Raw genomic sequence first — 26,070 nt, forward strand, 5'->3', positions numbered from 1 at the left:
GAAACAAAAGTTGTATTTGTTATTTTTTCTGCCTTAATTCATTTTAGTCTCATGTCTTTAGTCTCGAATTACTGCAGTCATGGATACAGGTTACGTTTTTTTCTAGGCAACCCCCAGGGATCTGAATCTGAAGTCAGCAGGCCTTGATTCTGACCTCGAGGTTAACAGATAATTCAGTGTGGTGGTAGGGTGAAGGGTTACAGTTTTCCTCCCTTGCATTAGCAAATCTTGGTGCATTGTATGGTGGTATGAGGAGGCCTGTGCTGATTTACTTTTTTCACCATTTTATTCTTCTTAGATGCTGTGGTTCAGTTTATTGTATTCCTTGGATGTTTGACATGTCAATTAGATGTTATCAGCAGTAATAGAAGGGTGGTTGCTGTAAATGTGAAGTGTTTATGAGTGGGCCATGAAATCACACCCAAGGGACGGTAAGAGAGAAGAGCGATAAATACAATGTTAGCCTATTTGCCACAAAGGAACTGATTAATAGGGAGCATGATTCCGTATGGTATCTCTTAAAAATATTGTTTATCTATCTGCTGTTAGTCAACTCTTCAGTTTGAATGGAGAAAAATAATAAAAATAACTTCTAAACTATTGTAGGATTATGGGAAGAGGAAGTCTCCTCAAAGTTAATAACAGGCCCCTAGTTGTGTTAGTGCATATGTTAACGTGTGAGATAGCTCTTCATTATCTTTGCTACCTACATGAACATCAGGAGCAATAACGGCTGGTGACAAGTAAACACAACAAAATCCAGCCAGCCAGACTGTGCAGGTACATCCTCTGCCTGTATGCTTTGTGTGCATGAAAGTATGTAAATAAGATTGACTCATAGATCTAATTACTCAAGAAATTGAGTAATTTCACAGCCTCTCTCTGCTACCTCCCTCTCCCCCAAGGACGTCTGTGTAGGAACTACATGTGCAGCTCTTGACAAAAGCGTAAGAATTTGTTTTGTGACATTTTGCCAAATTGATGATAATTTGATCTGGGCTAATATTTTTAAATATAAACTATGTTTCTGGAAGTACAGAAAGATAACCCACTGAAATAAAAAAAAGTCTAAGTACAGTTATATGTGTATCTATATGTACATATAACATGCAGTTATATGTGTGTGTGTATATGTGTATATATATATATATGTACACAGCTTATGCGATAGAAAAATGCCACTGGATGCCTATATTGGCACGTGCATATATTTGAAAATCTAACTGTTAGTTACTAGATTTAGTTTTACTGATGCTCAATTTGATTAATCCTAACTTTTTCTTTATGTAATATTGTTTCTAAAACAGCAAAAATGTCGACACTGAAGCTGTGAAAGCAGAGATTGCTAAAAGGAGTCTTTTTACATTAGGAGCTTCATAAAGATGTCAGAAAGTCAATATAGACTTCATTAAATCTATTTTATGTCAACATTTGTATTCTAATAAGTACGCATTATCAAGTTTGCGTTTTGTTTCTACAATAAATCATACACAGTAAAACATTTATAGCAGATCAGTAAAGAGCTCTTATTGCTGACAGATATTTTGTTTGGATTTGTTTTGGGGGGGGCAGTCACATGAAATAAATAACTACAAATTTTGTTCAGATGCTTACAAAATTTTGTGTTCCTTATGGGAAGTAGATTCAGAATAAAAACTTTGGAGGAGAGTTTTCCCAAAAGATAGGGTCACATATGTTTACTATTCAATATATAAGGCAGTTATGGAACAAATACTTCAACAAATAATTTCTGATATTTATTATTCTCACATTTATTTTAGACTCTCATTATATTCAATCACTTTTATTTCCTCTTCTATTACTATTTCAAGTCCTGTGTGTTTTTTTTCCTTAGTACACTGGATAAAGTATATTTGCTATCTCATCGATGGAATATAACATAAGTATAACCAAGATGCATTAATAGATGAGTTTTGCCTCTGTGTCTAAGAGAGCTGCAGAAAGCAAGCCCTTGCTTCTTGCTTGCATCTTTAGAAATACCAAGTGTGACAGGCCACCTTTTGTGGGAGTGCTGTCATAATGACAGCAGAATAGATGGAAACTCAGTTGTAAACCTCAATTTTCAGTTGAGGAAGACGAGGGGAAGAACTGCACCGAATTTGATTTTAATTTAAAATCTAAAATGTAAAGAACCTTAGAGTCCTCAGGACTCTCTTCTTTCTAATACTTTCCCTTTCCTTCTCTGCTGGCTTGGGAGGTAGGATGGAGAGAGGATGGGGGGCTGAGCTGGATACCAAGTATAACTGGTTTCTGTGCTCTATGGGTTTCACTCTCTAAATTAGTATGTTAAATTACAGCTTTGACAGGAGAGGGGTTTTTAGTTCACTGTATTGTTTTGTACTGTTATAATGGAAAACAGGATCTGTTTCTTAAATGTGATTTTATAGGGAATTCATAAAGTAGCCATAGACCTTTTTTGTATTTTATAAATGAAAAAAATCTGTATAACAATGATAACTGTTATCATAGCATTTATAGTGCACTTCTTTGTTTATGTTTCAGGTACTCCATAGTAGAGATTGATATGGTATTCATTAATAAAACAAGTGGGTGTATTACCTATCATGCAGAACATACTACAGTACTTGAGTCTCCATTGGCTTGCCTCTGCATGCAGTTTCTTACTTGGCAGCTTCATATGCTAGTTAATTGTTTTTATTAGTACAGTCATCAGACTGATGTATGGAAAGACAGCATGACTGAACTCAGTACTTTTCCTCTCATCGCTTTTACAAATGTGTCTCCTCACTATTCCATCACAGTGAATGCTGTATTTCATAAAATGACTTTGTAGTCACTGTTGGCCTCAGTCTTTGAAGTCCACATTCAAAAAACGTAAGCAGTATTTTATCATTCATAGACTGAAGCATGTGTGGACAAGCATTACAAGGCAAAATGGAGGTTACTTACTGGTAACTGAATTTTTTCAAGGTGTATTGTTCGTTTGCACATTTGCTTCCGACTCCATTTTGCTTCTCAAGTGAGGAACAAAAATGGAAGTTGTATGTCACTTTGGAAAATGAGGACAAGCAATGCTTGCGCACACAACTTACATGCTTAACTTGAGGCAAGCTATCTCCAGTTTTATTTATTTGAAGCGCATCTGCACGCACAATGAGAATATGATATGGCTAATACATCTTAATGAATGTTAGTTACATGTAAAAGCTTCCTCTTTGGTCTTATGTTTTTGGTCTGAACTTGATTTCAGCTATAATCAGTGCTGCTATGTTGATCCTACAGTGTGGTAATGTTTTGTAGTGCCAGTGCCTCATTAGAAAACCTTAATAAAAGGTAAACTTCCATTTCTTTCTTAATTCGTTCCTTCTGGAAGAGAAGGAAATAAAGAGGAAGGATTGCTATTTATATCCCATTGTGTATAATAAATCCTTAGAAAAATAGCAGCTTTTCATAGGAGTGACTAGGCAATAATTTAAAATGCTGAGAAAAGCCATTAAATTCTCTAAAAGATGAAATGCTGTTGTAGAGCTATAGGTAGCTTAAACAGTAAAAACTTATTGTTATAATTTACCTGGACATCAGTATTTCTTGCATTCTTCCTGCAGTAGCCTGATAAACAAAAAGACAGGAAGAAACATGGAAGCGGTGGGGTTTGTAATGATTTTCTTCTTCCTCTGAATAGACTGTGGCAAATAGGTTGTGGGATGCACAAAGCCATTGCATTTTCTAGTGACAGCTGTTGCTGTTGTGGAGATGAAAGCACTTGGCCCAAGAGCCCGTTTATATGTTTGAGCAGAGAAAGTGATTTTTGTTGCAAGGAGCTCTAAGTGAGACAGACAGAGTCAGAGAATAAGAGAGCAAAAGATAATTATCTAAATTATGTTCAGGCTATTATAGAAGACGAATATAGTCACAATGTAATTAAATATGACAGGCTCACAGGATGCAAGCGTGGCTTTGGAATGCTAATCATCAATTACTGCTTCTCCTTCGGGGAGTCAGGCAGAACGAGAGACGTAGAAGTGGAGCGGCTGAGGTGAGATGTAGAGTGTTAAATAAAACGCCATAGGGCTGTAACAAGGCTAATTTCTTTTGGAAGATGGAGCTGTGACATCAGGAGACTTGCTGGCCAAACAACTTGTACTAGTGCCTTTATCTTGAGGAGCCTGGTATAAATCTGTGTAGGCTGATAGTTGCTAGTTGTCTTCAAGATGTAAACCTCAGCTTGAGGTTGTGATTATTTCTGCTGTTAAAGTGATGATCAGGACTGCTGCAGACTGAGCAGCAAATCTAAAATGAATCAGCCAGCAAGACAGGTGTGAAAGCAGAAAAAAGATCAACACTTCCTGAATGCTTAAAAAAGCCAAACCCTGAAAAATGCATTCTATGTAGGGTTGCTAATAAGAAATACAGAGGAGTCCAAGGGCAACCCTGTCAGTTTATGGGGGAAAGAAGTTTCTGATGGCTTCCTTATGACCGTATCCTAGTTAGAGAATGGTGAAAGTATTGCCACTTGCTTGAAAGATTTGTTTGCTTGGCACAGGGGAGGAAAGGTGGAGAAATGGCATCTATTACACAGATAGATCTAATCCCAGATCAAAAAAGAGATGCTTTTGTTATGGTTTAGTGCAGCTGTTCCTGGAATACGGTGGRATATGTATGCATCAGTACCAGAACTGTGTAGACAGTTTGGAGAAAATTTTTGTAAAGACCATCAGACATGATTATGAGGATAGAAAGACTAGCTCATGTGAGGAAAGAGTAAAATTAGCACATATGCATGGCTTGGCTACACATTTACAAAACCATTTGCAAAATAAAAATTCTACAGAGAAATTGAAATTATGTTAATGGTACCAGAAGAGATAACTAGTAGCAAAAGGAGAAAATTGAAAAGAAACTTCAAGCTAAATGCAAGGCTTACCTGTGATGTCTTCCATTTAATTGCAGAACACCACTGAACAATTGTTATGGCTTGATACATAAACAGAAGTCTTACTGAATATGTTATATCAGCAAAAAATGGAAAAAGAAGGCAGATATGCCATGATAATGTTCTGTGGCTAATCTCTCTTCCCACATGGAAATAGTTACGCAGTATAAATTATCTCTCTGCTGCATAATCCCATTCAGATTGGGGAGAGGTGTTGCTTTGCATCTGTTGATATTCTCAGATATACTGTTCTAAATGAAATTGGTGCAGCTTTTTATTCAAGAAGTTTTGCTTTGCTTATTTTGAATGTATCTTCTTCCCAAATCCGTTTGGATTGTTTTCTATTTTGCCTTTTCCCTTTTTCTGAGAAAATAAATTAAGAGACCTAATGTTCTCATTATCCCATCAAGAACTAATTCTCTAGTGGCAATATTGAATTTTAATAACACTCCTACAAGCTGTTTGTAATTCTGACTTCCTCTTTTTCTAAGGGAAGGGAGTAAAATAGACACATACTTAAAACAGTAAATATTCGCAAGACAAAATTTGTTGAAAACCCAATCTCCCTTCAAGTCTCACATCCTCAAGAAAAAAAATTACTGTTATATCATGTTTTGATATTAATAAAAGGGCAATTATAACAGCAGTGTGGCAGAAAATATGGATGTGTAGTGCTGTGAGAAGTGGAAGAATTTAGGAGTTTCCTGGAGGAGGTGATCTAGAAGCGTGTTTTCAAAAGGATCTGCAGCGGACTTATCAGCTTCTCTTAATAACTTCCCCAGCTGCATGACTGGTTAGTTGTGTCATTTTCATCCATCTTTGGAAAATCTGTGCTGAACTCTGGCAGTGATACTTGACTGGTGCTCAGAAGCACTATAAATAAATATGTTACCATCTATATTCCGTTCTATGATCCCTAATTAACCTTTTTCTCCAGTCATAGGACACAAACTCTAGCTTAGAGGCTATGATGGCATAGACTGTTCTTAATAGCTTTCTTAAGGTTTTAAGCTCTTTCATTTAGCTCAGTTTTAGCATGTTTTCCAAATCACTGAATAGGGAAGTCTCATTTTCACATCATCACTTTTCTTGCATAAAGTGTACATGTTTAAGTGTAAAAGCATATGCATTAATGCAAACTATGGCAATAGTTTGTTATGAGAAATAGTGTTACAATTATCTAATTGTCACAGCCACTCGTCTTTGGGAGTCTATACTTCAAGATAAAAGGAATATAAATAAACCATGCAGTGTAGATAACTCCTGTGCCTCTGAGTCCTGATTCAGACCTCACCTTTATATGTCATGAATAACTCTACTTGAATCCATTACTTCATGTAGTAATACCAGTAAGACACTTGAAATTGGGTCTTTAGCAGGCTCATAATCGTCTTTAAGGAAATATAACCTGACAGCAGTGATAAAAGTATAGTCAAGTAAATTAGAACCAAAAATGCCATGTTTGTGAAAAACAGATTATGATAGTTTTCTATTAGGAAGAAGTTCTAGTGCAAGACAAATAGTGAGCAGCAAAGCTGTTACTGCTGCCAGGCTTTGATGTATTCTACTGGTGGTGAGTGCTGTTTTGTTCTGGTTTTGCTTGTTTTGTCTGGTCCTTTATTTCTTCTATGAACACTTTGGAAGTATTCTGAATACATTCAAGAAAACTTTATCCAATGGTTTTCCTCTTTAGTAAGTTCATCATGGTATTTAACTACATTTTATCATTGAAGCCCTCTGTGATAGAGTCTAGTTTTGCTGAAAGTTAAATTTTGTATCTAGCTTTCATGTTTTATGAATAAAAAAATAATTTTAATTCTAACTTGATTAGGGTAATGGAAGACTGTCACAAAACTGAAACCTTCAGATCCTGTTGTTATTGTTTGTTTCTTTTGTTTTACTGCTAGTATGTTTTGTGAGCACGAGAGTATGGTAGGAACCAGAGTCCTTTGCCTGCTGTTCGTTAGGCTACTTAAGACCTGTTGTACCTCACCCAAATCCGAAGAGTATGAATGAGGAAAACTATAGTGTTCCCAGCCTAGCCCTTTTATCCAAAAAGCTCTGGCTCTGGCGGGAGGTGTTGCGGGGAGGTCTGCTCTTCTTGCTGCCTCTGTGTCAGGATGGGGAAATCCTCACAACCGGAAGTGAGAACGCTTATATGTCACTCTTCAGTTACCGAAAGTACTGGGGCCTCTACGAGGCAGGCTTGGCTCCTCTGCCTCCGCTACTCTGGTTACCGAGTGGGATGGAGGAGATCCTCTGTTGGTATTCCTAGAGCTATGATTTTCTTTAACCAAGTGCTGATGATTTCTCAAAAGTAGTTCACAGGTGGATGCATTTCCTTCTGTTTGTCTGCTAGTAATAGTCAAGAGTGTTAGACTTTGATTCAATTTTTTTTTCTGTTACCATTTTATTAAGTTTTAATAATAGTGTGAGTATTATTCTTGCATATAAATTATAATACTAAGTTATGCAGGAAAACACGAGGGGCTTAAAAATAAAAAAGAACAAGGAGTGTTGGGAGTTCAGGCCATGGAAAGTGTTTTTCTGTTTGTCCCATTACGTGATAGCCTGTGCTGTCACTTGAGTGGATTCTCTGTATATTTTACTGCAAGCTGTTGTGACTGTGGTTATTAATATTTTTTGTATGGCTTTCTTGGATTTTTTGCAGATCCTGGCAAACAATCACTTTTGATAAACAACCTGCATCTTTCATCAGAATAGTTGGAACTCACAACACAGCTAATGAGGTAAGGACTTTGCAAGAAAAGAAAACCTGTATTCTTCATGAATATATGAAAATATACCTAGTTTTCATTTATTACTATGAAATCAATAATGCTCTCTAAAATGCCTAATCTTTTCATGCTGGCAGTCTAGCAAAAAAAGAATGCTTTCCTTATTTAAATATTTGTGAACTCTGTTATCATCTTCCCAGACTCTGTAGAGTTGGAGGGGTGCTGCCAGGGTGGAGGATTCCCCCCACCCCCCCCGACAAAGTACAAGAAACGCATCTGGTTTTGACTTTTGCACAGTGCCATCAAACATTCCTATCAGGTTTGGTTAATATTTAAATTATTCCTTATTTTGATGAATGATCAAATTACCATTATAATGCACGAAAGAAAGGCATATAGCCTCTGATTACTTGTTTTTTTCACCTTTACATTATCTTTTTAATGAATAAAACATAAGAAAAATCTCATTCTTCCTAAGAAAATCTTATTTGCATAAGATTCTTTTATAATTAATTTTCATACCCAGTAAATCAGTTAACCAATAGTAGCCAAACCAAGAGATTTTTTCATTTATTTCATATAGAAAAAACATGTTTTGCGGAAACCTAGTGAGTTCAGTATCATCCTCTTTCTGTTTTCTTGTGCTTCTGCAATTCATAATTGTTGTGTATTGTCTCAAATGAAGTCCAGATTTTACAACTAACTTCAGTGAAACTATTTACAATATGTAAATTTAAGAATATTTGCAAGTCTTTGAGATTAAGACCTTATATGGCAAGATGGCAGGGGCACTAGGGGCTGCTTGTGTGTGTGTACACATGCACATGCACCTGTCTACACCCCACACGTGTAGAACACCACAAAACATGGTACTTCCACCCTTTACAGTGAACTTTGGATAATGCTATTAAATTTGTAGTATTAGTTGAGTCTGCCAACTCTAACAATATGAAAAGTCAGGATTTCTGGTCTTATTTAGGATATGGGGATGCTGGTCCTTAGTAAGGCATTGGAAGAATTGTAAAATAGCATTGTTTATGCCCAATTTTAGAGCAATTATTGCTATCATATGCATGACCAGATGTTAATAGTAGTTCTCACCAGACAGTTGGAAAGAAGCTGACTGAACTGGGAATAGCAATTTAAAAAGTTTTTTCTAAGCACTGTCTCTTGTAGAGTGTAGTTTAGTCTTCATCAATGAATTCTCAGAAATACAGAGTCAGAAGCTGCCTCTGGAAGGTTTGTTGCATGCGCATGCAGTAGGCCTTTTTTATTACTGATTGATGTATACAGTCCTGTTTGCTCTCATGTCAGTATTCGTAGGTTCTCATCTCTTTACTAAAAAAGACTTTATTAGTACTATGTATTTAAAGTGTAGTAAATTTAATATATCTACTAAAAATGAATGATTTTATATCAGAAGATCAATCAAGAAGAGCATCAGTAAGTAAAGACACAAATGGAAATATATATTATCCAGCCCTTTAAAATGCCTGCATGTTTTTCAAAATACAGAAGCAAAGTAGTATTTACTTTGCATGTTAATTTCTTTTTATAAGCACTTCAGTATATCTAAACGCTTATATATTCCTATAAATATGAATATAATAGTGAAAATGTGGGGAAATTATAAATATGATATTTACTGGACTTTAAGACTATGGTTGTGAAAGGAGGCTGAGTTAAATCCATTTTCTCTGTAAATGCATCTGTATTGGCCTCTGTGGCAATGACATAGGTGATCTACATATGCAAAACTTATTTTAAAGTTATACATTGGCTCTGATTAAATTGCTATGTGTTATGCTGAATAACAGTAAAAGAAAGATTTCATAGGTTAGTCATTGGATATGATTAGCTGTTATTTTTGCTTTTCTTAATAGGTTCCGTTTCTGCCACTGAATACTTGATCCACTTATATCAAGATAAAGTGCATAGTAAAGTAATTTGGGAAAAGCTGGGTGAAATCACATTAGTGTTCTGTTTAGGCAGTATTCTATCACCAGTGGTACCCAATGTGAGATCCATTGGGTAAGCTTAGCAAATCAGCCTACAAGAAATATTTCCTACTACTTTTTAATTCTTAAAGATAGCTTTAAGCACTGAAAAGTAATGGCCTTTTAGGCATAATTCTAAGTAGGAACTGGTTATAATTTCTGAAGAACTGAATATACCATGTTGTTATTCATGTGAAGCACTGTAAAACTATGGTGAAGATTAGTGTGTGCAAATTCAGACTACAGCTATTCATATGGTGGCTTGATAGGACTATAAATACACGTTCCTGTTCTAGGTCTTTTCTCTTTTGTCTTAGTACCCCATAGTAAATTTATTTTTCAAACGATGCATTTCTGCTAAAATTTATAAGAGCAACATTATTAGAGTGCACATATTGCTAAATTACATTGCTTTGATATGTATTAAATTGATGATCCATAACATTTTGTCATAAGGTTTTGTTTGCAGAAGACTGCAACAAGACTTTTCTAATACTTTCAATTTTAATAATAACACTGTAACCAAAGTTTTGGGTTGTTCCAGAGGCAATCGGCTCAGTAATCTCTTCACTAAGAACATAAGCAGTTTCCTCTGATTCTGAACTACTTGATGACTCATTTTACTTCTTCTAAAGCCTTCTGCTGTCAGGCCCCCATAAAGATAGATACTTTTCCTAGTCCTTCAACTGTATTTTTTTTCTTTTTTCCCCTTCCTTCCTTCCTTCTCTTTGAGTCTTACAACATAAATTTCTCTCACTGAAGTACAACTATCTGACTTTCCCTAATCCACTACTGTTTAGCTGGATATTGAACGCTTTGAATTCAGAATAGTTCCTCCTCTGCTAATGTCATCATCTCTGTCTTCTTTCAAGTCATAGATACAGCCAATACAGTGTACAAAATCAGTTCTGTATCTCGATAATCTCCTACTTTGCACTGTTTCTGCTTCCACATACCTTCATTCCCATGGACATTAAGGCCCATTTATATCACTCTGAAAATAGAAAGTGGTCACAGAGGCAGTATAAATTACACTTACTTTAATTTATGTTTGTTTTAAGGATGGTTTATGTTTTCAAATCAATAGGATAAGTCATACTGCAAAAGTCTTTTTATTTGACTTTTCTGAGTACCAAAAAAGGCATATTTTGTCTGTGATTAGAAAGCAGGAAAGAAAAGCTTGTGCATTTGTGCTTTGAAACTGTTCTAAAAATTCTGTTTTGTGCTGCATTATATCAGAAAACTTATAAGTTCAAAAGAAATAGGCTAGTGCTATGCTTTTCTTTTGTTCACAATTTAACTTTTTCTAAACAGTATTTTTTTGGCGAGATTAATTTTCTGTGAATGCCTGCAAACATCATTAAATCATACCTTTCCATGTATTGTCATGTATTTACCTCAGATTAACAGTTTTACTAGCCTTCCTCACTTGGACTAACACTGTAAAGCACACAATACTGTGAGAATGAGGCAAAAATGGAAAAATGCTTACAATTTTAGGAAGATATAATAAGCTGAGAAGGCAACATAGCTTAATGGAATGAACACAGAATGGGGAATCAAGCTGTAAGTTGAAATTTTGTCCTATAGACATCAGTGGTAAGATTTCCATTGATTTTAGTAGGGTTGAGATTTCATCTTTTGTGTTATAGACCCCAAGTTAATGTTGGGCTGTGTATAGAAAGTTGTTGATTCTTTCCCTTTTTTCCTTTCCTTTAAAATGGAGTGAATAATACTTGCAAAAAGAAAGAAAAGGTGTAAGCATTATCAACTAGTTATGGTTTACCGTATGTTACGAAGGTGTAAAATGCAGTGCATGGTAGGAATTAAGTAGAACAAAGCTGTATAAGAAAAAGTTTTCATAAGCTCACAAACATCTTGAACTTACAGCCTAGACAGGCTACCACCTCTGTGATTTGAGTATCTTGTCTTAAAGACAAAAGAATCTGACCCCTGCCTAGTTACTGAGAATCTCATATTGTAGCTATATCTGTCACTCTGTTTTCCAAAAGGTTTGAAATATGCCTGCAGATTGCTAAAATTTGTCATTTTCTATGGAGTTTTGAGACTGATCTCATGCTATTCTGAAGTTCAGATAGGCTTTTTTTTGTTTTTAATCACCTGTTATGATTTTTTCAGTATTTTTTGTGTTTCTTCTGGGAAAAGTATATGTGCTTCTGTTATCTGGCTCTTATCTTCCTTTGTGAACACTGAGGCAATGATTCATTACTGTTTTAGCAGCGTTTCCTACTTAGGTCAAAATGCCCTAGCACCATCTCTTGGAAAGCCTGCTACCTTCTCTGGCAACCACAGTTCCTTATGTTGCATTTGTCCTAACTTCTGAAATATCTCTTTAAGTTTGCACATCCACTTTCCCTCTCTTCTATTCCATTCTGTAATTTTCTTGTGAACTTGATGGTCTGGTTCTCATTTATTATGTCTCTCTTTATTCTGATCATATTTTGCATTGCCATACCACTATATTCAGTCACAACTGCTTTCTTCCACCCTTCCTGTGCTCATCACTTGGCAGCAGACAGATTAATGTATTTCTGAGTAGTTCTCTTTTTTCATCGTTCTTTATTTGATTCCATTTGCTTTTGCCTTTTTTTCCCTATTTCCATTCTTCCAAATTTTTTTTATGGAGTTCTTTTATGACTCAGGCATCACTGACTGTTATTCCTTGAAAGGAGGAGGCTTTTTAACATAAACCTGATGACCAAGCCTCTGCTGATTTTAGTGAGAACAGAAGTGGATCTCTAGTCTCCCCCTGCCATGACACTTGCATCTAAAGAGTTCTCATTACTGTGTCTACAAATATTTTACTCAATTCATTATTGCTGCTTAATGTGTCTCAGTGTATGTCTACATGAGTAAATTTGTAAGTATTTAATTGTGACTATTATGCTGTTTTCAAGAATCTTCATTGAAATCTTGTGTAATTTCCTCATCATCATCACGAATTTTATCATCCTCATGCTGAGATGAACATTAAAGAGCTTAGTATGAAAGAAACAACATAAATGAAAGTTAGAAGTTAAGAATTTGGTACTTCAGTTTTAATAGACTAGCATTGGCTAAATTTTAGCAGTATCCATACTATGTTAAAAAAAACAACAACACTTACATCACTATTTAAAGGGAAATTTTAAATGAGAAACACTGTTGGCATAGGATACAGTAGAAATACAGAATCTTCTGATTTGTAGACCTTCATTCTATTCATTAGACTATACTGCCTTTCAAGAAAAGCAGCGTATAACAGAGATGAATTGATGAGATATTGTTCTTTTCTAGAATTCCTGATGCTGATAAGTGTGCCTGGAAAAATGACGATAGCTGTCACTTCAAAAACATAAGAGCATGATAAAGTATGAAAGGGGCTTCTCAAGAAATATAACCGAATGAAAAAATTGGCTTCTCAAGAGCTATAATAAATAGGGAGAATTCATGCCACTGTATAAATTAGACTTTAGAAAACTCACTACAATGCATCTAGAGGAAAGCCATTGTATGTGTGTGTATTTGTAGGTATATATATGTGTGTGTGTGTGTGTGTGTGTGTACATGTAGATATATTTGTAATCTGTTCACATGTATATATGTAGAGGCATAGCAATACATCTTTATGTGTGAACATGCATGTATATATAGAGATATAAATATGCATCATTATGTATCTATATAAAAAATTGCAAGAATTTTTACATTGAGCGGCACAAGAAAATATAATGAAGCTACAAAAAACCCACAATGTGAATAATTTTTTATTGGTTTCATGCACACTGTCAGAATCTGATTAACTAGATACCTCCCCAGAAAAGACCCAGGGACTATTGCAGACACATCATTGCAGATGTCTGCTCAATGTGCACTTGTTCAAGGACAGTCAAAAAGAATAATAGAATTTTCAGTTGTTTGAAAGAGAGGGTAAAAAAAAAAAAAAAAAAGAATCAGTAGTATACCCATGTTTTGTTTATGGTATCTGATTTTGTCTGTGTTAACTTGAAAGGGTATGGGAAACGGCAGTTAAGATTATAAGAGATTACCCTTGTTTGTGAGGAGAGATTTAAAAACATGAACTTATAAAATTATAAAAAGAATAGAAGATGTCATAAAAGCATATAAAATTAACTCAGTGAAAGTTTAAAAACAGTAACTTTAAAATTCAGTTTTTAATGTTCATCAAGCTTTAGCTATAAAACTACAATACATGAGAAAATAGCAAATTTTAAATTAGTGTAAGAAAAAATTAATTTGTATAGCATGTGGCAAAACTGTGCAATTATAGCTATGAGAAATCATATGGAAAGAAATTTAGTGACATTTTAAAAGAGTTCCTCCTCTTCTCCTCCCAAACCCTACGAGAGCAAAGTATTGTATAAGTAAGAGTAAGTAAACTAGAAAATAAATTGAAAAAATGCTTAAAGAGATGGTTCTCTTCTCCAAGATATAATCACCTGTACAATGGTCCAGGTATCACTTGAAAAATCAGAAATTGATCACTGTTTGAAGCTGAATATTTCATTCAATGAAGGAGCAGTCTCCTTGGACACTCCGAAGACATTTCTACATATTCCAGGATATGTCTGCAGAGGTATTATTGATTACAGCAGAGGTCTATCCAGAAATAGAATTATATGGAGAATGATAAAAAATTCATTTCTAGTATGTATGAACATTCAGTTTTTGAGGATGTAAATAGATCATAAGGTATGTTTAAGACAATTAATATTATTGTTGTTGTTATCCAACAGCATGTTGTCTGATAGTAGGTATTTATGTTACTTTGCAAAGAAAATATCATTTACAAATATCTCTATTTGCTTTGGAACAATCTGTCTGATTTTCAGTGCCGTACATAAAGGTTTGTATAATTTGGAGACCTTCTCATACTTTGCTGTTATTAGCAGTATCACCTCATAATGTTCATGGTACACAGACAGATGCTTTGGATCTCATGATGAACATTCTAATTTGTACTTTGCCAGTGCTTTGGCACTGATCTGGCCTGCATGCTTCCATAGAGATTTCATTTTATTATGATCATGCTTTTGCCAGCAGTTAATTGTTTGAACATTTAGCATTTAAGCATTAAGCATTTAATTGTTTTGCTTTATCTTCATTTTTTTTTTCTCTCCAGGTGTTTCACTGTGTGCATTTTGAGTGCCCAGCACAGAACAGTACCCACAAGGATGAGGGCAGTAAGGAAGTGGCAACAACAGATTTGGGGACTGGTGGACAACAGCTTGTTTCTCGCCCTGTTCGAGCTGGAAGCACCAGTTCCCAGCATTCCCCTCCTGGATCCACCTTGCGTTCACATGCTCACCAACCATAAAAGAGATTGAAAGGGAGCTTTTGAAGACCCGTTGACATTATATGAAATTATTCACAACCTTCTTGTGCTGGCACGATTTTTTTTTTTTTTTTTCCTCTCAGTGAACAAAGAGGACCATGTCTGGAAGCTGGAAATGCTGAAATGGAAAAGGCTTCCCAAGGACATGAAGAGACTGCTTCACTCTCCTCAATTTGTTCAAATCAGGCTGGTCTCCAGGGGGGGAGAAAATAGGTCTTCAGTCTTCATCAAGTACCCCATTAACACCCTACCTCTCTAATCTAACCAACACAAGGAGAACAGAAGGAAATAAAAGGCAGAGCTACAGTGGAAATGTAAAATGACTTGTGAGCAGCAGAATGGAAAGCGTATGAAATAAGTATTTGTTCCCTGAAGGCTTCCATTAGCAAAGAAAATGTTTATCTTTATGGAACACATCAGTACGGAATATTTGTTATTTTTTAAGCTTATTCTTAATTCATATTCCTTTGTAACTAGTAAGCTGTCTTCTAAATCATTTTGACTCTGTATCCCACTTTGCTACAGCCAAAAATAAGAAAAAAATGCAGTGCAGTAGATTAAGGAAGTATCAAGTGTGTTTACCTGCTGAGATGCAAATTCCCTCATTCATCAGTGGGATGACAAGAAAAGCCTTCATGATATCAACAAACTAATTAATGGATGCTATATTAATCTTGACCTTAGTTGACTTTTCAAAGTACAAAATTGTCATTTCTTATACTCAAAGGGGAAACTCCTAAATGAGGTATCCATCTTGAGAAAAACATATTTTCTGCTCTTGAAGATGATTACATACATTTTACCTGTATTTCCAAGAAAAGTTTGACAGATTTTTTGTTTAGAAAAGTGGAACTGCACCTGACTACTAAAAAGCAGTTGTTCAGAATACAAAAACAGGAATTTGCAGATAATTATTTTTACCCAAGAAAAGAATGTTTTACATTGTGGAGCCTAAAATTTAAAGGCCATGCATAAACTTTTCTCATCATCTTCATAAAATAGGATGCTTTAATACTGTATTGTAAAAAATCTAGCTCTTACTGTGCATCACAGAATTAGTTATCCATCTGTGTCTGTTTGGATCGATTATCTGCTTTGCTTGTTTTAAGTGTTTTCACACTAATGATGATGCAGTCTCATACTCTGCAGGTCCACATGGCTTCTAGAAGAGCTCCACATTGGTCTTTCAGTATGTGATGAAGTGTTTCTGTATTAAGACAAACGTTGAGGTAATTGGCAAAACTGATTAGGAGGGTTGATTCTCCGCATGAGGTACATTATCTTGGAAATGTTGGCTCTCCAGTTTTATGAACTTGGAATTTCCTTGGTGACAGATAGCCTTGTCAGAAGAAAACAAAGGTAGTGTAGGTTAAATATGGTTTTCCTTTGTATAACCATAGTGATAAAATGAGTTATATCAGCATAGCAAATAGGATGTTAATTTGTCACACCGCTTAATTTGAAAGAATTTTCATGTTGGATATCAGTTGGGCTGAAAAAAGAAGAAACATAACAAATGGTAGCAATGAATCAGTAGACACGTTAAAGGAGATATGCTTCCTCTTTCTTATTTCCAGTAAAATTGGTTTGGTTTTATTGATAATATTATAGTATTTTTCATGAGCAGGTCCCAGTTCCGTTTTTCTGATGTTTGCATGCAGCCTCCTTCCTTCCCACCGCTATTTTCTGATTTATGATGTGTCTCAGTGAAGATGCATGCACATCGCGTTATACGTAGCTTTCAATATATGCCACATCTGCCTTAGTCTTGAGTTCTGAGGCAGGATATTGCTCATAAGCCTGTAGCTAGTCTTGGCTGCCAATTACCGTCAAAAAACTGAGCCTGACTAATGGGAACACATCCCTTTTATTTAAGCAAACCCTTTTATTTAAGGTCCAAAAATTCAGAACTTTTTTTTTTCCTTTGAAGAGAAAAAAATGGAGAACTCCTCTATTCCAGTTGTAATCCATGCTGGAACTACTGAGACGCGTGGAGCATGCCTTGTCTTTGGTAGACAGGTCCTTCAGTGCCAGTGTTGTTATTTCTGTGCAGTTTCATCAAACAAGTTTCTCAAACTGTGGATAAACAAAGACCATAACATCCTAGCTGTGTTAGTCTTTAGTAGTCACTGTTGTAGAGATTGTGTTAAGATAAGAATGAAAAAAGTTTGTGCTAGCTGTTCTGAGTTTAGGCTATCAGAGAAAGAGCAGGATTTTCAGTTTGTAATCTCTGACTTGGACAATTAATTTTTAGGATACAAATCAGTCTGAAAAAAAAAGCTATAAACTATTGCAAGTCTTTTTGTTCTTGTCTTGTGACTCACTGTTGAATAAAAACACCTATGTATTTCCTATGACTTTAGCTCTCTGCCAGGGGCTATAGTGGTCAGTTTTCAGGTATGAAGAATCTGAATGAACAGGTATGAGAGATTCCCAAAGGAAAAAGGATTAGGTCCTAAGGGACTTCCAATATCCCTTAAAAAGATTGGTCAAAACAAAAACCATGTTAGCATTATCCCTTAATATAAATAAATAGAATTTTTGAGTATTAGACTGATTCTCAGTCACGTCTGGCCTTTCTCACAGACTTCTTGTGTTACAGTTATTCTTAGACCCTGTCATTGAAGTGAGTCAAATGTGATCACAGAGCTTTCAAACCTTTAAGACAAGCATCACCACATCCTAACATTTTTTAGTGTGAGTACTTTTTTATTCAAAGAAATAATGTCAAAATGTTTAAGGGACCTCAACTCTGCTTTGTCTCCCCCCCCAACACCTGCAATATCTTTATTGCCTGCTATAGTCCTCTGCCTTAAATACTCCATCAGCAACATAATATGCTAGTGACAAAGGAAAATATCACACAGAACTGATTTATGTTTGGTGTGAATATTCCCATTGTTTCTAATGGTGTATGTATATATTGTATTTATTGACTCCCAATTTCAGATATGATTCTTGCATATTCTTCTGAAATCTTTTTTTTTTCTTTCTTTCAGTGGAAAGAAATTGTGCTGTTTGGCTAAACAAGAGTTGATTTTTAACATCAGGGCTTCTCTGCAGAGTGCTGAGATATTATTCAAAATTGCATATCACTTATGCATGTTTTATTTGCAACAGAGTTGGAACAAAATTGACCACATGTTCTTTGCCTTCTTGTCAGAAACTATAAAATAGTTCTTCTGTCAGATTTCTAGGTAACAGAACTGACTATATTGTCATTACCGAGACATTATTTCTATTTAGTAGTTCAGTTATAATAATCACTATCTTTAAATTCCTCATGCCTCATTTTCTCTGTTCTTCTTCCATAGGTTGAGTTCAGACTTATGTCTAACTCATATGGAGCTCAACAGAGCTCTTTCTAAAGTCTCTTCATTTAATTTACTTTTTCCAACTGAATTTAAAAGATTTTTATTCACAGAAATGTATGGCCAAAAATCAGTCATTTCAGGAAGAGTAAATTCAGTATTTGTAAAACTGATTTATCTGGGAAAATGAGTTTGTGAGCTGAGCAAAAAGTGCACAGCTCTGTTTTCAAACCACTGTCAAACAGCTCTAAAACAAGTTCCTAAAATATGTCTTTTCAATTATAAAGAAAAGTATTAAAAAGCAAAGAATTTTCTTTTAGGAATTACTTTTTGTAGAGTGTTCTTTTTATTTTAATCTTAGCTTCTGAAAAAGTGGCATTTTAATTGGAATTACTATGAGAGAAGTTAATCCAAGATTGATGTAAAGGACTTAGCATGGAGAAGAAATCACTGTTTTTGTTAGGGAAGGAACTGTTCCTCATTGCAGTTTGCTTCCTTTAGAGCTCCATTTATTTCTCTTTCCACAGAAATCAGTTTTGAATGTTTATTATGACAACAATGCTTGAAAGAGTTTAGTGCTTCTCAGCATTGCTGAAAAATTGAAATGAACTTAATGCATCTTCATCTTTACTAATTATGAAATCAAATTAGCAAATTTTCAGTTTAGCATCTGACTTGATAACACAGTTGCTTTCCATGGGAGGAAGAAAGCAAGAGAAGTAATGTGAATAATTTTTCCACTCTTAACTTTTCCAACCAAATGCATGTATGAATATCCATTCATTATTCAACAGTGTTATTTAAATCTAGAGTCAGTGCAAAGATTAGAAGACAAAGTTAATGATACTCTTATCTGATTGTTATTTATTAGTTCCATTTATACCAAGATGCCCACTCAAAGATACTACTATGGAATCAGAATTTAGATGTGATTTCACAGAAAGTAGAAATGATATACATTATTTTTCTCCATGAAAATATTCGTTGACTTAAATTTTGGGAGGTGCTCACATAACATCAAAGTGGGCAAGATGTGGTTGTTGTGGTTGGAGCAGTCAGTAAATATCTGAGCCAGTAAGTGTTAACCTAGTTAAAAGTAAACATTTTTAAGCTCGCATGATATCATATCAGGTGCCAGAGGACTCAGACATGTTTCAGAAATAATAATAATCTGTAGATGCCGGAGGACTCCAGGGGCCTGGTCCCTTCCCCTGTCTCCCAGTTAACAACATCTTCAGGTTAGAATCCTTAGTTTGCTCTGACGGACCTGATCGGTCACGTTGTCAGCTGCACTAGTTAGTGCAAGTTAGCACAGAAGCTCCACAAAGCTTGGTTCAGGATACAGGAAATAAAGTCCTGCGACAGGTTTTTATCGGAGTGCCTAAATATTCATATATGTGTTCAACTAAGCTAATAGCTAATTATTTAGCTTGAATTTACAACAAATTCTAAAGCTGCTAAACTAAACAAATTTTGTGCAGGCAGGTGTGAAATGGTTACTGCTGTAGTATGGCAGGGTACTGAATCTTTTTTATGGTTGCTTCACATGTGTAAATGACTAAACAAGGGTGATCAGGTCCAAAGCTGTTGTTGCTCAGTTGTTAAGGCCTGGCAATTTGGCTGTAGTGAGGTGCATAAAATAGAGTAAATTAAATGCTCATCTTGAAGACAGTGGTGCCGCCCAAAGATCATATATATTCCTCCTCTCTACTTTGTAAGCTATGGCTTGCAGTCTTTACACAGCGAGCCTTCATATGAGCATTAATTGCTTTAAAAAATTGCAGGCTGTTCAGTGGCCCTACACAAGTTTTCATTACAAAGCTTTGACTGAAGTACTGTATGTACATGCCCATATTCCATGATAGAATCTGGGTCTGTGATTGATTTTGAAAACGCTTACTAGAAAATTACAGTTTTAAGATCGCCCTGCAACTTTTCTTAGATAAAGAAAGCCCAGATTAATAGCTATAGTATGTGGAAAACTGCAGATGAGAAGACTGCAGATATCTGTCATGTGCCAACAGAGTGACTACAAGTGCAATTATATGCAGGTTTTGTAGTAGTGTATGTGTTTGTTTACTGTCTTATAAACAAATGGTGGTAGTGAGTAAATTGAGTAATAATATGTTCTTGGCTTTAGACATTATCACCCAATCAGACATCAGGTAATTATTTCTTTTCCCTTTGCCCCGAGCCTAATAGAATAGTTACAGCTCAATGTTCTGAAAAAAAAATATTTTATTACATACATGTTATGAGAATTGAAGTTCAGATTATTTTAGCTAAAAATCTGAATGCGAGTGATGACTTAAGTCTGCGCAGAGGTGTAAACATGCCTCTCCTTTGCCTCATGCTACTTTAGGCCCTGGGCTTTTGTAGAGGAAGGAGACCTGCACTGTTGGTGTGATACAAGTACATTTCCTCATCAGCAATTTACTGAGCTATTTCTGTGTTTATTATCTTGGCACATCCACTCTCTTTGTACAGTTCCTCAGCCCGCAGTTGAAAGAATGTAACTTAGTTTCTCATAATTTTCAGAGTTATCCAGTGACTCCTGAAAACTGGCAGATACATCAACACCACAGTCTATGTTAAGGAGTTTGAGGCATTTAAAAAATTGACCTGTATACCCTTTTACAACAAATGCTACGTATCCAAAAAGGACCAGGTGACTTCTGAAACATCCAGTAAGTAGGGCTGTTATTATTTTTCAGATCAGGGTTTGCACCTCTAAAACTGTATGCTATGTAATCCTAATGAATAGTAGTTATTGCAGCTTCTTTCTGTAGGAAAAGCTATGAAACTTGCACATGTACCAGAAATCATCATTTTCTTGGTATCATTTTTGGTCTACACATATATCTCTTGTCTCTTTACTTCTGGGCTATGATCATTAGGTGATTTATGGTTAATACCTATAATCCTATAAATGTGTTTATTGATAGATATTAAGAAGTTTTCCTCTTTAATAAAAAATTTTAGACTGTGCTTTTGAAGCATGGTAAGTCCCCAGAATTGTTTTTTGGCATCTTCTATAGCTCTGTTGTTTTTATAGATATTTTCAGCTGCTAAAAGATTGTAAAATTTTTCACAGGAACTTCTCACAGAAATTTGTCACACTGAGAAAGTGCTTTTGAAATCATCACAGAGGTCATTTCTGATGAGCAGAGGCAGGTTTCTTCTGCTGTCCATTGGCCAGGTTTCCATTTGGACCATTCTGTGAGTTTGTTTATGCCAATTTAATAACAAGGATATTGATATTTCCTGATTTGGACCTGTTACTGGAATGATATTTATTAGTTTTGAGAGACAGACATTTTGAATTAATGTTTTAAAGCAATAACACTAAGTTCATGGGGTGTAAATGCTTAGATTAGAAAAATATCAGTCTGGTAGCAAGGGCTAGTGTTGCAAGGAACGATCTGGGAAGAGACTGTAATGTAGTTAAATATACATCAGTGGACATATAGCTTAGAAAGTGATCTGTCTGTTTCGTAGTGATTATTTTCAGGGATGTGTTTCTATGTGGCCTTTTTTGTAATTTAGGGAATTTTGTTAAGGAATCTATCATTCACATGAATGTGAGTGCTCGTCAAAGAGGAAGAGAATGGAGCATGACTTCAGTCATTTCAGGGGAACGGCAACATGAGATCTGAGTCCTGTAAATCCAGCTAGGTCTATTTGTCCCAGTCCTCACGGGTTACTTTCTCCTACCTCACTCCCCCAATCTGCTTGTTACTCCTTCGCTTTTTCCCCCTACCTAGCATCATGTTGCTGTTGCTGCAGTGTTCCCTGGAACTTTCCTCCAAATTGTGATGTATCACAGATTTCTTTTTACCTCTGTGCCATATGCTGAATAAAATATCTCAGTCCCAGTTCATTAGCATCAGACTTCAAAGGTAACTACCAGTAGGCTGTCAAGTGCTCGTGAGCAAAATTTCAGTTTGGTTGTCTATGGATATGGGAAGTACTGGCCTTTTTGGACCTTGTACTTCCATAATCTGTTTGCACTGTGTCTGTTATCCTGAAGAGAGAAATCAATAAGAGTTTTCCTGTTGACCTGAGTAAATATAGGGTCAGGCTGTGTGCAGGCTTATCTAATTTAAGTCTTACATAATTGTAAGTATTTCTCTCTCACTGTGCTGCACAAATATGCTTAATTTGTTTGTTGTACATGAGTGTTGTTTTCTCAATAAACTGCATCATCAAAAGTGAACCGTCAAAGAATTCCCAAGTTTCTGGAGAAACCTGTGTGAAGAAGGTATTTCAGCTATCTGCAGATACAAACATCCCACTGAGCACTTGGACTCATCTTGAGAATATAGCTTTACTTCACATTCAGTGCCCAATGTCTATTAACTTTATCTAATATCTTGTAAAATTTCATTTCCTTTCTGCTTTACTGAATTTCATTATTGTCATTTGGTTTTCTTTCTGGAGTGAATGTTAACATTGTTCCTTCAAACATCATGAATTAAATATTAGGAGCCAGGCTAAATAGAAGTTCAGCTTTTAATGAACTTTTTCACTCATTTCTGTCAGTGCTTCTCCTTCTTGACAGACAGTAGTTTAAAAGTTTATGGTTACATTCCCCTTCTCTGTCTGCAATTATCAGTTGTATCTTGATAGTTTGGTGCGTTAAATCCCTTTCCCTCTTTCTCATGTTTCCTAACCATAGCTTGGTTCTAAACTACCTCAGACCTTGTTGTGAACAGATAGAAGTTTCAGCTAAAGTGAATACTTTATCGTAGTCTTTGAATACTCTTTAAGTGCATGAATATGTAGCTAAATCAGCCTCCCATACAGTGATCACCTTTTCAGGAATACTATATCTGGAGTAAGACACTTAACTGGGATGAATTCACAGTCACACCCATTCAGGCTCGTATTTATATCTCTTTCAAGAAAAACTTTTAGGGAGCACAACTTCTGATATGGGAAGTGCTTTCAGCTCTTTGAAGGAACATGATATTGCCCGCACTGGACTACTGTTATCTATCTTTAATGTGACAACCCTCATAAAAACTGCTGCATTAGACCTCCATTCCTGGCTGTTCGAAGGAGCTGCGCTATTGTACTGGACTGTGCTTATCGTATGAGAATAATCCCTCTCACAGCATGTTCTGATCACCTTGGTAACATTTTATACTGCAATGTATGTGCATTGCTAACCATTTGGCTAATTAAGTTTCAGGTAGAATGCTGGTTGCAGGTTGTGCTGCGGTTATGCAGGCAACAGCTTTGGGAATTGTCTGGTTTTGTAAGTTATCTACTGAACAACCTGGTAAACTTTGCTAGTACTGATTTCCTTGCAGTTTTTCACCAGCAGACATGCACATCATCAAAAAAGCATTTTGTAATATGGAATTTTGTATGAACATCTAGTAAAAAAGAAGCATCGCAGTTATAACCTTCTTAGTAAAAATGTGTATATTTGTAATGAAAGATTATAGAATTATTAAACTAATATAAGCTACACTGTGCATGCTCTAGCATTGTGTTAAGAACTTGTATTAAAAGCTGATAAGCAGAGGACTCTGGAGAACAAGGGAGGTTAGCCTGGATTTCTTTTTAAGAGCTTCAGAGGGGAAGAACTCTCCAGAGTGAATGCAGGACCAGACAATGCTCAAAGCAAATTGTAAAGTGAAACTGTTGTGCTTTGTATTTATTTCTTTGGGGATTTTTCTTTAAAGTATTTAACTTCACAGGAAAAATACAGAATATATTTAAGATGGTGACAATTAGCAATGAACCTTTTCAAGAATGAGAGGGTTGTGATTTGAGAAATAAAGTGATCTTTTGTGTTTGACTGCTTGTCTGCAGTTTTGTTAACCTAATGATAAAGCGTGTCTGGTGCTGCTATATGTTGTATGTGACAGTAGAAGAGTTTTGGCAGAATTAGATTTATTTCCCAGCCTGGCAAGGCCTTTATTGGTGTAGAACCCAACAACTCTAATATCAGAGTAGAAAACATTGGTGATTTTCACAGTGACGTTTGGGCAAATGTGAATCCCTGAAGCTACTAAGAATGTTGAGAACAGCAGGTACAGTCGGCTGTTACCAGGAAGTACCACTGTAGTCTCTGGAAGAAGAAATGTATGAATTAGTATTTCATTACACAAAAAGGGCAAATATTTTCAAATTTGAGGAAGAAATTAAAAAAAAAAAGGCTTGATTTTCAGAGGTGCTGAACACTTGATTTCTCTTGGACTAACATGAAGGGTGGGAGTGCTGAGCATTTGATTGATGACTAGGCCTTCACCTGCCATCAAACTCATTTATATAACAGAATTTTTATATGCTGTGCCTGGATTTCAGAGCTTCATACCCAAAAGCAGTTACTGTTCTCTAGTAACAACAATCCATTCCTCTATCATGTAATCTTTTAAGTAGTTGTGGGTGTGCCTTGCTACTCCATTCGTAAATGTCTAACCCTTGTTACCTAGAAAGTAGAGAGGTCAAACTCGAAGGTCAGAAATATGATACCAAGTTGTAATGTCAAACAGAGGCACCATAGCAAACCATACAATGTCATAATATAATTAGATCTAATTTCTTTTGTGTGTTGATTAGCCATGCAGTAAGTTAAGTTGTTTGACAGTAATCATTAGATTTCAGAGAAAATGCCCAATGATTTTAAGTGTCAGATCACTTTCATGATCCTTCTGTTCCCTAAATAATCGATATGTAGATTTTGGAGGATAAGCTGCCAGTCATCTCACTTACTGAACTGTTACACTTTTAACATATGGGAATGCTGATATTAGGAAGTCTTACTTTTGAAATGGTGTTTGCCCAATAGAATACGGACTGAATGTAGGCCACAAAATTGTACAATCCAAGTCAAGGAAGAGTAGAGCATGCTGAAGCCATCTGCGTTCCCAGGCCTCTCGCCCAGGTTAAAAAGAAGGTACATGCTTTTTGCCCTTTCTTGACAAGTCAGAGGCTTCTTGAGAGCTTTTGGAAATTTCCATTGCAGTCCTCAGGCAAAATTTTGGTCATGCTAGGGATAATGCAATTTGTAATGCTCAAGGTAATGCAACTCAGAGCAAATGTTGGATACGTTATACCAGTAGGAAAAAAAAAAACTTACAAAGCATAGAGAGGAGAAAAAAAAAGTTGAATAAGAGCAAAGCAAAGAAGAAATGTTGCTCGTTGCTCTGGTAAGTGTCCAGCTTATCTTTGTGCTTAGGCTTGTAAAATCACCATCTACTGGTAAGGATCACACAGGAGTGCGGGCTGAAGTGGAGCTACAGACACAAAAGCATAGTCAGTTTGGACACTACAGCCTGGGGGCTTTTTTCAAAGTTGTTTGTAATGCTAAAGGATGGGCTTGCCTATTAATGAACAGTGACAATTTAAGCTTAAAACACTATGACACATTGTTTGAATCTGAGCTGGAAAGACCAGATACGTAGCAAGTCATAACCATCATTTTGCCTTAATGCTATGGAGCAAAATGCACATAAACAGGACATTTTTGTTACTTAATTGTTTTGTAATTTACCCTCTATTAACAGCCACTTAAATATCCTGAGGCTGTGCTAAGAAAATTAAATCTGAAGGAAAATATGCAGGTAATGGCTGCCTCGTCACTCAAGGCAAAAAAGAAATACTCATGTAAGATCTTATTTGAGCCTCCATCTTCCTGTGCCTTCCCATTTTTTCTTCCCCATTTTCTCCACCAATAATACACCAAGCTACTATAGCAGGAAATATGTTTTTTTTTTCTAAAAAGCAACAGAAGAACATA

At 35.7% G+C, this 26,070-nt stretch overlaps 1 protein-coding gene across 4 annotated transcripts in view; it reads left to right on the forward strand.

The window, feature by feature from the left end:
• Positions 1-24,126, forward strand: part of BTBD9 (BTB domain containing 9) — a 144,360-nt gene extending 120,234 nt beyond the window's left edge. For 2 of the 4 annotated variants that reach the window (XM_026059838.1, XM_026059840.1), the window contains exons 11-12: positions 7,587-7,665; positions 14,794-24,126. In XM_026059838.1, the coding sequence (XP_025915623.1) occupies positions 7,587-7,665; positions 14,794-14,988 (274 nt within the window). In that variant the 3' untranslated portion in view covers positions 14,989-24,126. Of the gene's footprint in view, positions 1-7,586; positions 7,666-7,853; positions 7,973-14,793 lie in introns of all 4 variants that reach the window. The other 2 variants (XR_003252489.1, XM_026059839.1) reach the window with 2 other exon arrangements.
• Positions 24,127-26,070: the final 1,944 nt, after the last annotated feature.

The sequence above is a fragment of the Apteryx rowi genome, unplaced genomic scaffold, assembly GCF_003343035.1.
Source record: "Apteryx rowi isolate R43461 unplaced genomic scaffold, aptRow1 scaffold_160, whole genome shotgun sequence".
Taxonomy (NCBI): domain Eukaryota; kingdom Metazoa; phylum Chordata; class Aves; order Apterygiformes; family Apterygidae; genus Apteryx; species Apteryx rowi.